At 43.5% G+C, this 13,209-nt stretch overlaps 1 protein-coding gene across 2 annotated transcripts in view; it reads right to left on the bottom strand.

Annotated features, from left to right (window-relative positions):
* il23r (interleukin 23 receptor) overlaps positions 1-13,209 on the bottom strand; it is a 197,280-nt gene that overhangs the window by 107,002 nt on the left and 77,069 nt on the right. For both annotated transcript variants that reach the window (XM_051932709.1, XM_028810984.2), the window contains one exon: positions 10,521-10,669. In XM_051932709.1, the coding sequence (XP_051788669.1) occupies positions 10,521-10,669 (149 nt within the window). The remainder of the gene's footprint in view (positions 1-10,520; positions 10,670-13,209) is intronic.

Below are 13,209 nucleotides of genomic sequence, written 5' to 3'. Positions count from 1 at the left end.
ATTAACATTTAAGAAGTAAAGATACATTGAGTACTACTGCAGTGCTTTCGGGTATAGTACATTTTTTGTTTGCCTATTACATGCATAAATGTATACAGTTTGCATTTACCTATTTAATAAAAGGCGAGCTTTTAAGCCTGAAAAATCACCCCGTAAATGCACACGTTTAATTGCACATGTGTTAATATGTATGCTTACACAGTATTAAAAGACACTCAACAAAGTCATTTACCTTTGTTCCCGCGTTTGATAAAAGGCGAGCTTTTAAGCCTGAGAAATCACCCCATAAATGCACACGTTTAATTGCACAAAAATTAACGTCATTTACCTTCGTTCCCGCGTTTGACTCGTGCTGTAAATCTCTTCCTTGTTTTTAGTTCACATGATTACGTAGGAGGCGTGATGACGCGATACGTGACTCCGCCTCCTCCATTAGAGTATATGGACAAAAAACAGGTTCCAGTTATGACCATTACGCATAGAATTTCGAAATGAAGCCTGCCTAACTTTTGTAAGTAAACTGTAAGGAATGAGCCTGCCAAATTTCAGCCTTCCACCTACACGGGAAGTTGGACAATTAGTGATGAGTGAGTCAGTCAGTCAGTGAGGGCTTTGCCTTTTATTAGTATAGATATATACACTGTATATATATATATATATATATATATATATATATATTGTCACACACGAGCGCATGGGGAGCAGCTTGAGGACCCGACATGCAACGCGACAAGTCATGCCAGGGGACAATGGCGAGGTACTAACCTCTCTCTCTTTGTTTCCGTAGAAAAGACAGAGTGCCGCCACCATAATCCTTCCCGGACATCTTCAGGAAACATAACACTTCCGGGTCCCTTTCTCTCCTCTGGTCCCCATCTGATGACGTCATTCATCCATCCACCACCACGTCTTCCTAGCATTCCATGCTTTTAATTTCCGGTCTGGCTCCTTAGATTGTCCGTCTACCCACCCTTCCATGTCTGATGATTTCTTTGAAATATTTGACCTTGTTTTGTTACATTATACAGGGCCAAAAACCCCAAACCTTTATGCTCTTGTATTTGTCTTTATTACAATATATATATACTAGCCATGTGCCCCCAACTACGTTGCGTGTGTTAAAGTTGTCTGTGAAGGGCTCCCTGTTTAAATGCGGCTGCCAGTCATGAACTGGGCCCTTCGTCACACAGCATTATGATTTTTTATAAGGGAAACAAAATTACAAAACAAAACCCTTGGACATTGATTTGATAGGAATGGCCTACTCGGAATCACTGTCCGAATAGTAATTATGTGGTGGTGTAGGAGCATTTCTGCTTCTCTCCGTTCACAGTCCGTCTCGTTTTCACGACGCTGTCGTTTCCTCTTACAATCTCTTCTCAACCTTTCTCCAATCTCGCAGGTTGATTTGTGGCAATCCAAAGAGTAAGGCAATGTACACGGAGCAATGGTTATAAAAGGGCTCTTTAAAGCATAAATAGGGATCATTTCACTGACATGTGAGCAAGCCAGGGTACAACTGTGAGACGCGCAGCACTCGCCGGCTACAATGTAACAATAATAATTTCTGGAATGTGCTGTTATGTTGTCATTCATTTTACCCACTGTCTTTCTTTCATTCATATGTTACGTAGGCACATACCTTTTATATTCGGCAATCTCATTCTCTAACCAGGCCTCAGGAGCTAACCAGTGTAACACTGTCCACCACCCCTTTCGTTATTCCGGCACATTGTTGACATCCGTAAGTAACAACAACGTACTAAACTGGAAGGTGGTCTATGCATGCGTGGAATTCGTGGACAAACAAAGATCAAGATCCAAATGAAGATTATATATAAAGATATACAGTGGAACCTCGGTTTGCGAGCAACTTGGTTTACGAGTCTTTTGCAAGACGAGCTAAAATTTTTAATAACTTTTGACTTGATAAACGAGCGAGGTCTTGCAATACAAGTAATATGTATACGCTTTGTCTGCTGTGTGTCATGTGAGCACAAATGAGCTGTTGGTTCTTCTCTCTGTCTCTCGCTGTGGGATTGTGGGCAATCGTCTCCTATTCTCTGTCTGAGTCGTCGTGCCTCACTCATATAGTCAACATCCGTACGAGCATATACTGTTTACTACAGCATTGTGACTGCGTGTGTGTGCGTGTGTGTGTGTGTGTGTGCTGTGACGTGACGTGACGTGCGAGTCCCCGTCTTGCACCCCAAAACACGAAGCTGAGTCTCAGTACTTTAGCAACACCAGCTTTATTCAGCTTGAAACAACAACAGTGCGGTTATTTATTGTAGCGGGATCTGCTGCTCTCCTATACACAGACACAGCAGTCAGGCAGGGTCGTGGCCAAGTAATACTGTGCCCTGAGCATTTATAATGTTCCTTGTTCCTTGTATCATCCATCTACGGCAGGCGCTTATAGCATGTCCGCGATCTTTTCGGATTCACTTTTGTGGCGAACTGCTACAGCGCTGGGAGACTGCGATTGCTTTGGGACACTCTTCTGCTTGTCGTCTCGTTGGGTGGAATCCCACAAGAGTTTAGAAACTCACTCACACCAGCCATGATTCTTTTCAAAGGTAAAGTGCAGGTTAATTTGTTTTATGTATTCTATATTAATCATTTTTATATGAATAGTTTTGGGTTGTGGAATGAATCATCTGAGTTTCTATTATTTCTTATGGGGAAATTCACTTTGATATACGAGTGCTTTGGACTGCGAGCACGTTTCCAGAATGAATTATGCTCACAAACCGAGTTTCCACTGTATTGTGGGAAATAGCCTGGACACAGACAGACGGACATCGTTATGTCACCCAACACACGTTTATTTTATACACTATTTACACAGTCAATCAATTGTACAACCCCCCAACAGTCCAAGCCTCTGTCCACAATATGCCTTCAGGCCGCCTCCTTCTCTCTTCTATCTCTCTCACTCTCAGACCTCGTCCTCTTCCACCTGACTCCAGCCTCGAATTAAAGGGAGGCGGCCTCTTTTATAGTCACCCAGATGTGCTCCTGGTGGTTCCTGGCAATCTTCCGCTGACACGCCCCAGTGTGGCGGAAGTGCCGGCTGTCTCTCCGGAAGCACTCCGGGTGTCTCTTTTCTTCTTCCCCCCAGCACTTCTTGGTGTGGCAGAAGTGCTGGGGTCCCAAGTCCTCCAGGCATGGGGACGCCCCCTGGCGGTGACCACGGGCCCCTACAGGGTTGAGCTTCCAAGCCCTGTACCCATGGCCCCCAATATAACCAGGGCGGTCGCCCCCTCGTGGTCTGGAGGAGGCATGAGCCCTCCTCCTGTCCTCCTGGGCGTCCCGGCTGGGTACCACCCCCAGCCACGTGCCACAGTATATAAATGTATACTCTCTCTCTATATATATATATTATATATTTTATATATATATATATATATATATATATATATATATATATATATATATATATATATATATATATGTGTATATATATATATATGTGTATATATATATATATATATATATATATATATATATATATATATAAACTTTATAGGGTGGTCCAGATCTAATTATGCAATTTTCATTACGCTATACCTTATTAAGTTTATTACATAGAGAATTCACAGCACCTGCCCTGCACATAGAGATTTCACTTAAAATTGTTTTTGTTGCCGATAGATGGCAGCACCTGCCCTGCATTCCAAAATGGCGGGGCAATGGTTGTCAGTTGAACAGTTGCATAATTAGATCTGGACTACCCTATATATATATATATATATATATATATATATATATATAAAATCCTAAGCCTGAAAGTGCAACAATTTTGTGCCACGATTTTATGTCATGTTTTTATGTCACTTTTTATGTCATGCTTTAAATCGGATTATTTTAAAAACCACATAATGTGTTTTGTTTCATTCTTTTCAGATTTTGTAGAACTTTAATGTGATGTTGTTAGATTTTCAGATTCTTATTCTGTTTTTAAATTATAAACTAAAAAATATCAAGAACTCACGTCCCGCGAGATGAGACTTTGTGCCAAGAGATTTAACCACGCCAAGGGCCGGAAATAAAAGACAAAGAGTAGGACAGCTGCTGTACAGGCTTTTAAATGTTCAAAGCGCCGTGCGAGATGCAGATCACATGGCACAGCAGCAGCAGCAAACCAGCAGCTGAACGAGTAAAGAAGAGGACATAAAAAAACTGTATTTGTTTCTCACTGTATCACCGTTTAAGAGGGGGTTTCGGAGGAGCGACCGCGTCTCCTTGGGGTGCGTTCAGCCCCCCTCTTCACAACATAAGCAGCAGAGATGCAAAGTGGCTTTGCATATAGAGCAGGCCAGGTGGCGAACCTCCTAGTATCCTTATATTATTTTCCTTGTGTCTGTCTGTGCTCAATATAAACAACGGTTGCCACAACTACTATATCCCTCAACAACAATAGTGAGGAATTCTTGTTCCTAGGAGAGTTGTGGTCTTGGATTTGTCTTCAAGTCCTTAATTTTTCAATGTGACCAATTATCGACTGTGGTATTTAACTGTTTATTCAGTGCATACTTTGTTACTGACTGAAACTGCATTATGACACTACCATTTTACACCTCCTTTTTTCCTTCACTTCAACATAAACCTCCTGATAAAATGAAAAGACACATACAGCCTAGCTGTGACCAACAGAAACGGTCTCGCTGGCCTACATACTCACACCAACACACAGAAGCAGAAACATTGACATCATGCCAGACCAACCAGCACAGGCAAGATGCCTTACAACAACAAAGACAACGTATGGCAAACCACAGAGCGACATCATGTGAAGCTCAGCAGCAAACTGCCAGACAACAAGAAACATTACGATGGAAAAACTACAGGGATTCCATATCATTGATAACTCAAAAAAAGATACAGTATTCCCTTTAAATTACTGTGTAGGCAATTCCCCATTCATTTAGCATATTGTATGACTATTGTATTGTATGACGCCTACAAGGCCCTACCCCACTCCCACCTCGGCTGTACAGATCATATCAGCGTTTTTATGGTCCCTGCATACAAGTCCCTGCTGAAGCGTACTAAACCAGCCCGCAAGAGTATCACAGTGTGGCAGGTTGGTGTGGTTTCAGCTCTCCAAGACTGCTTCAAATTGACAGACTGGGACATTTTCAGAGAGGCTGCTATGGATGGTGACTCCATCAATCTGGAGGAGTACACAGACTCTGTGACTGGCTACATCTCCAAATGCATAGAGGATGTTACTGTTGCCAAGGATGTTACCACAAGACCAAATCAAAAGCCCTGGATGACAAGAGAAGTGCACAAGCTGCTCAAGATCAGAAATGCAGCCTTCAGATCTGGAGACAAGGCCGCCCTCAGGGTGACCAGAGCCAACCTGTCTCGCGCTATAAGGAGAGCTAAGTGGGCATACACGCAGAGGATCAACAAACAATTCAGCAGCACCAGAGACACACGTCGTATGTGGCAGGACATTCAGACAATTACAAACTACAAGCCCAACCCACACAGCAGCGATGGTGATGCCTTCCTTCCGGATGAGCTGAACAACTTCTTCGCACGGTTTGAGGCACAGAACAAAGAGCCTGTGAGAAAAGCAACACCTCCCTCCACTGACCAGGCACTCTGTCTCTCCATAACTGACGTGAGGACTCTATCCAGAGTCAATCCACGCAAGACTGCAGGACCTGACAACATACCTGGTCGTGTGCTCAAAGAATGTGCCAGTCAACTGGCTGGTGTCCTCACAGACATCTTCAACACATCTCTGAGCCAGTCGTCAGTCCCAGCATGCTTCAAGTCGACCACCATCATACCAGTGCTGAAGAAGTCATCAGTGACATGCCTGAATGACTACCGACCAGTTGCACTCACGCCAATCATAATAAAGTGCTTTGAAAGGTTAGTCATGTCACACACAAAGACTAATCTCCCCGCCTCCCTTGACTCTCTTCAGTTTGCATACCGCTCAAACAGGTCAACTGAGGATGCCATATGCTCTGCCCTTCACCTCTCCCTGACACATCTGCATAAAAAAGACACATATGTCAGGATGCTATTCATAGACTTTAGCTCTGCCTTCAACACAATCATCCCTCAAAAGCTGGTTTTAAAACTGAGCAGGTTAGGCCTGAACACCACCCTCTGCAATTGGATCCTGGACTTCTTGACAGAGAGGCCCCAGTCAGTTTGGGCCTCTTCTAGCATCATCACACTGAGCACTGGAGCACCGCAGGGCTGCGTGCTTAGTCCACTGCTGTTCACCCTGCTGACTCACGACTGCACAGCCACGCACAACACCAACCACATCATCAAGTTTGCAGATGATACAACAGTGCTGGGACTGATAAGCAGGGATGATGAAACAGCATACAGAGATGAGGTGGAACTGCTGTCCGCATGGCGTGAAGACAACAATCTATCTCTCAATGATAGATAGATAGATAGATAGATACTTTATTAATCCCAATGGGAAATTCACATTCTTCAGTAGCAGCATACTGATACAATAAATAATATTAAATTAAAGAATGATAATAATACAGGTGAAAAAAACAGACAATAACTATGTATAATGTTAAATATTAACGTTTACCCCCCCTGGTGGAATTAAAGAGTCGCATAGTTTGGGGGAGGAACGATCTCCTCAATCTGTCTGTGGAGCAGGACAGTGACAGCAGTCTGTCGCTGAAGCTGCTCTTCTGTCTGGAGATGATACTGTTTAGTGGATGCAGTGGATTCTCCATAATTGATAGGAGCCTGCTCAGCGCCCTTCGCTCTGCCACAGATGTTAAACTGTCCAGCTCCATGCCAACAATAGAGCCTGCCTTCCTCACCAGTTTGTCCAGGCGTGAGGCGTCTTTCCTCTTAATGCTGCCTCCCCAGCACACCACTGCGTAGAAGAGGGCGCTCGCCACAACTGTTTGATAGAACATCTGCAGCATCTTATTGCAGATGTTGAAGGAAGCCAGCCTTCTAAGGAAGTATAACCGGCTTTGTCCTTTCTTGCACAGCGCATCAGTATTGGCAGTCCAGTCTAATTTATCATCCAGCTGCACTCCCAGATATTTATAGGTCTGCACCATCTGCACACAGTCACCTTTGATGATCACTGGGTCTATGAGGGGTCTGGGCCTCCTAAAATCCACCACCAGCTCCTTGGTTTTGCTGGTGTTCAGGTGTAGGTGGTTTGAGTCGCACCATTTAACAAAGTCATTGATTAGGTCCCTATACTCCTCCTCCAGCCCATTCCTGATACAGCCCACGATAGCAGTGTCATCAGCGAACTTTTGCACATGGCAGGACTCTGAGTTGTATTGGAAGTCCGATGTATATAGGCTGAACAGGACCGGAGAAAGTACAGTCCCCTGTGGCGCTCCTGTGTTGCTGACCACAATGTCAGACGTGCAGTTCCCAAGACGCACATACTGAGGTCTGTCTTTAAGATAGTCCACGATCCATGCCACTAGGTATGAATCTACTCCCATCTCTGTCAGCTTGTCCCTAAGGAGCAGAGGTTGGATTGTGTTGAAGGCGCTAGAGAAGTCTAGAAACATAATTCTTACAGCACCACTGCCTCTGTCCAAGTGAGAGAGGGATCGGTGTAGCATATAGATGATGGCATCTTCCGCTCCCACCTTCTCCTGATATGCAAACTGCAGAGGGTCAAGGGCGTGTTGAACCTGTGGCCTAAGGTGGTGAAGCAGCAGCCTCTCCATGGTCTTCATCACATGTGATGTCAGAGCAACAGGCCGAAAGTCATTCAGCTCACTAGGACGTGATACCTTTGGGACTGGGGTGATACAAGATGTTTTCCAAAGCCTCGGGACTCTCCCCTGTTCCAGGCTCAGGTTGAAGATGCGCTGTAGAGGACCCCCCAGCTCCGATGCACAGACCTTCAGCAGTCGTGGCGATACTCCATCTGGACCCGCTGCTTTGCTGGCACGAAGTCTCCTCAGCTCTCTGCTCACTTGCGCTGTTGTAATTATGGGTGGGGATGTCTTTCCTATGCTGGTATCAGCAGAAGGATGTGTGCAGGGTGCAGTACTCCGAGGTGAGAGTGAGTGTGGGTTAGGGTGGTCAAACCTGTTAAAAAAGTTGTTCATTTGGTTTGCTCTCTTCACGTCTCTCTCAATGGTGGTACCCCGCTTCGAGCTGCAGCCAGTGATGATCTTCATCCCATCCCACACTTCCTTCATGCTGTTATTCTGCAACTTCTGCTCCAGCTTTCTCCTGTACTGCTCCTTCGCCGCCCTGAGTTGGACTCGGAGTTCCTTCTGCACGCGCTTGAGCTCATGCTGATCACCATCTTTAAAAGCCCTTTTCTTCTGATTCAAAAGGCCCTTGATGTCACTTGTAATCCATGGCTTGTTGTTAGCATAGCAGCGTACTGTTCTTACTGGAACTACAATGTCCATACAGAAGTTGATGTAGTCAGTAGTGCAGTCAACAACTTCCTCAATGTTCTCACTATGAGATCCCTGCAGGATATCCCAGTCTGTAGTTCCAAAACATTCTCTCAGAGTATTCTCAGCCTCCGGGGTCCACTTCCTGAATGATCGTGTGGTTACAGGTAGGACTCTAACTTTTGGTTTATAGTGAGGCTGAAGCAGAACCAGGTTATGATCTGCTTTCCCAAGCGCAGGCAGCGGGGTGGCGCTGTATGCGTCTTTAACGTTTGCATAAAGTAAATCAATAGTCTTATTTCCCCGGGTGTTACAATGCACATACTGGGAGAATGCAGGTAATGTTTTGTCCAGCGTCACATGGTTAAAGTCTCCAGCGATTAGCACAAGCGCCTCAGGGTGCTGCTTTTGTAACTTAGCAACAGCGGAATGGATGATGTCACTCACTGACTCCACGTCTGCCCGAGGAGGAATGTATACTATAACAACAATGACGTGTCCAAACTCTCTGGGCAAATAGTAGGGACGTAAACTTACGGCCAACAGTTCGATATCCCTGCAGCAAGTGGAGATTTTGACGTTAACATGTCCAGAGTGACACCACCGTGTATTAACATAGAGAGCGAGTCCTCCTCCTTTGTGCTTACCACAGGTACTTGCATCTCTGTCCGCTCTAACTGTGCTAAACCCGGGTAGCTCCACGTTGGCATCTGGGATGGTGTTATTTAGCCAGGTTTCGCAAAAACACAACAAACTGCATTCTCTGTAGGTCCTTACATTTTTCCTTACATTTTTCACCAGCGCAGCCAGTTCGTCGATCTTATTTGAGATTGAGTTTACATTCCCCAGAATCACAGAAGGCACCGAAGGCTTGAAACGCCACTTTCTCGCAAGCCGCTTCTTTTTTAGCTTAGTGCCAGCTCTGCTGCCACGATACCGCCTTCTTACCTCGTCGGGTAAGTAGGGAACCACACCGGCACTGGCATTTGTTCTCAGCGCCCGAAGTTGAGTACTTGAATAGGCGAGTCTCGGCGTGTTAAAATCCATGCCCACGTTGTAAAAGTAAGTGTGTCCAGGGAAGGAATCCACATAAAATAAAGTAATAGGAGTGATCAATAAATAAACATAGAAAAATAAAAGTAGAAAAGTACACATACATATACAGTCATACACGGAGCTGCTGAAAAGGCTGTCACTCACGGCGGCGCCGGATGCACAAAGTGCACAATGCTGACAAGACAAAAGAGATAATCGTGGACTTCAGAAAATCACGTCCTGCCCACATCCCACTCAGCATCAACGGTTTAGATGTGGAGATTGTTAGGAGTACCAAGTTCCTCGGTGTGCACATAACAGAAGAACTTATGTGGACACATAACACCTCATCACTAATCGAGAAAGCCCAGCAGAGACTACACTTCCTGAGGCTACTGAAGCGAGCAAGTCTTCCCCCTTCCATCCTCACCATGTTCTACAGAGGCACCATTGAGAGTGTTCTGACCAGCTGCATCACTGTCTGGTATGGCAACTGCAACATATCCGACAAAGGATAGTGAAGACAGCAGAGAACATTATTGGGGTGCCTCTCCCTTCACTACAGTATATATATATATATATATATATATATATATATATATATATATATATATATATTTGCGTCAGAACTGGACCATGGAGCAATGGAAGAGGGAGGCCTGGTCTGATGGATCACACTTCCTTTTGGATCACTTGGAGTACTCGGTGCATGTGTGTCGCTTACCTGAGGAAAACATGGCAACAGTACACACTATGGGAAGAAGGCAAGTTGGCAGACACAGTGTGACGGTCTGGGCAATGTTCTGCCGAGGAAACTTGGTTCCTGCCATTCATGTGGATGTTACATTGATAGGTACCACCTGCCTAAATTTCAGTCAGAAAATGTAATCTTTTCTTTTTTTTTAAAGATTAAAATATGTACTGATTTTGTTTTAATTAGCCTTGCATGTGTCTATTATGACATAAATATGAAACTGTCTACAAGTTAGATTAAACAGAAACTGAGAATACCGTTGGAACTAGCATCAGCCACTAGAGGGCACCCGAGCCCCATCTCATCCCATCTTCATTCTTCATAACGCTTACCACAATCCAAGGCTGTGATGCAGGTTCTCTGCACTTAACCTCGACACAAAGCTGGTTGTATGGTGTTGGCTCTTTTAAATGGAGGATAGCTTCATCTTGGGAAAAGTTACTGAAGATCACTCCAGATATAACAGGTGTGTCTGGTAGAACTGCAAAACAAAAAGAAGCAAAATTAGAGACTGAAAAATGCATTAACTATTTGCTTCTAGTCAGCCAGTTTTTTTCCTTTTGCTATTGGTAATCGATGCTAATTTTAAGTTTAGTTTTAGATTTTATTATCATGTTAAAAATTAATCATTTTTGCTCACCGGTGTGTGGAAAGTAGGGCCTTTGTATTAACTAAAGCATCTGAGAAACATCTGCTTTGAGATTGAGTGAATGTCCATCACTGAGCTCCACAAATTCCTTAATGCACATAACTGAGGGAGTGCAACCAGATACATAAGGGAACGTACAAATAATCTGATTACACTATGCAAAGTATGCATTTATCCATTTACTTAACTCACTTTTCCATTAAGAGATTATTATTATTTACTTATTTGGCTGACGCCTTTATCTAAAGCAACTTGTAGCATCTAAGATACAATTAGTTGCATTTCTCGTGTTTTTTCCCCAATTGTAGCACAAGCAGTGAAGTGACTTGCTCACATAGTGTCAGTAGTGGGATCAGAACCTTCCACCTCAGGGCTTTATGTCTAAAGCCCTAATCATTTTGTCTCACTGTCTACAGAGACTATAAGAAATCAGAGCTATCTCCACCATTGTTAGCCAGAAAGTCATGAAGCAAAAGCAGAGAGAACATCCATCTGAGAGCATACAGACACGCATCTACTCTCACTGATGCAGGGCCAATTTAAAATCATCGACTCACCTGAGGTGCAAGTCTTTGGGATATGGGAGACAACCACAATATGCATCATGTGGACATTGGAGAATGTGCACACTTCACATAGCGAGTGGCTGAGCGGGAGCACTGAGGTGGCAGAGCTACTGTGTTTTTCACACAGTGCCTCCTATAATAATTTTAATACTGACTAAATAATATTTTAGTTGATTTTATAAAGCTTTTTGAAAAAATAAATAAAACATTTTATACAATTAGATTCAGACCTAAAAATGGAGAGGAAGCAACAAAAGGATACAATCAAAGAGGAATATACAGTGTATTATTTATCTGGACTTTCAGAAAGCATTTGATAAGGTGCCACATGAGAGGTGGGCATCAAATTAAAAGAAGTGGGAGTTCAGGGTGTGATGTGTAGATGGGTGTAAAATTGGTTCAGAAACAGGAAGCAGAGGATGATGGTGTATGGAACCATATCAGAAATGGGTTAAGAGTTAAGAGTGGTGACCAGCAGGGGTCAGCGCTGGGGCCGCTGCTATTTTTAATATAAATGAATGACCTGGATAGGAGTATAAATAACAAGCTGCAGATGATACCAAGCTAAGGGGATTGGCAAATCATCTCAAATCTGTTGAATCATTACGGAGGACTTGGACAGCAGACATGCTTGAGCAGATTTGTGGCAGATGGAATTGAATGTCAGTAAATTTAAAGTTTTACAAATAGGAAGTAAAAATGTGAGTTTTGAATAAACAGGAGGTCAGAAAATCAAAAGTACACCTTATGAGAAGGATTTAGGAGTCACAGTGGACTTGACACTACTTACTTATTTATAGACAGTGTTCAGAAGCCATCAAGAAGGCTAACAGAATGTCAGGTTATATAGCAACTTGATGTGTGGAGTACAAGTCCAAAGAGGTTCTGCTGAAGCTTTATAACACACTGGCGAGGCCTCATCTGGAGTACTGGGTGCAGTTTTGGTCTACAAAAAGGACAAAGCAGTGCTGGAAAAAGTCCAGAGAAGAACGATGAGGCTGATTCTGGGGCTACAGGGAATGAGTTATGAGGGAAGATTAAAAGAGCTGAGCCTTTACAGTTTAAGCAAAAGGAGATTAAGAGGAGACCTGACTGAAGTGTTTAAAATTATGAAGGGAATTAGTCCAGTGGATCGAGATGGTGACTTACAGATGAGCTCATGAAGAACACGGGGACACAGCTGGAAACTTGTGAAGGGTAAATTTCACACAAACATTAGGAGGTTTTTCTTTGCACAGGGAACCACAGACTCTTGGAATAAACGACCAAGTAGTGTGGTAGACAGTAGGACTTTAGGGATCTTCATAAATGGACTTGATATTATTTTTGAAGAATTAAGTGAACTGGACTGCCAAGGTTTTTTGAGCTGTATGTCCTGAATGTTCTAATGTTCTAACTCTAATTTGTATACTGATGTTTATCTGTCGTTGGGGTGTTTGATTGAATCCCAAGAAGGATTAGTTGCAGCCAAGCTTTATACAAGAGGCTGCTTCACGCCTTTAATTGGGACAGAGATCCCATATGAAGCTTGATTTCCATTCATAAATGTTACTGTCTTGCTGAGGGGGACCAAGTTATTTGAGGAAGGTGGCTAATTTACAAAGCCCATCCAGCCATGTCCCATGGCAGAAATTAAAAGGCAGTTTTCTAAATAATTTTTAATGGAAAATTAGAAAGCTGTTCAATAAAAAAGCTCACGTTAAAGTGTCTGGACATAGTTATAAAAAAACAACACACTATGCAGCCAACCTTTACTTTATGTAATGTCAATGTATGTGAGTGTGACACAGTGTGCTACAGGCTTAC

The sequence above is a fragment of the Erpetoichthys calabaricus genome, chromosome 10, assembly GCF_900747795.2.
Source record: "Erpetoichthys calabaricus chromosome 10, fErpCal1.3, whole genome shotgun sequence".
Classification (NCBI taxonomy): Eukaryota; Metazoa; Chordata; class Cladistia; order Polypteriformes; family Polypteridae; genus Erpetoichthys; species Erpetoichthys calabaricus.
This window is presented reverse-complemented; position numbering and strand designations above follow the sequence as displayed.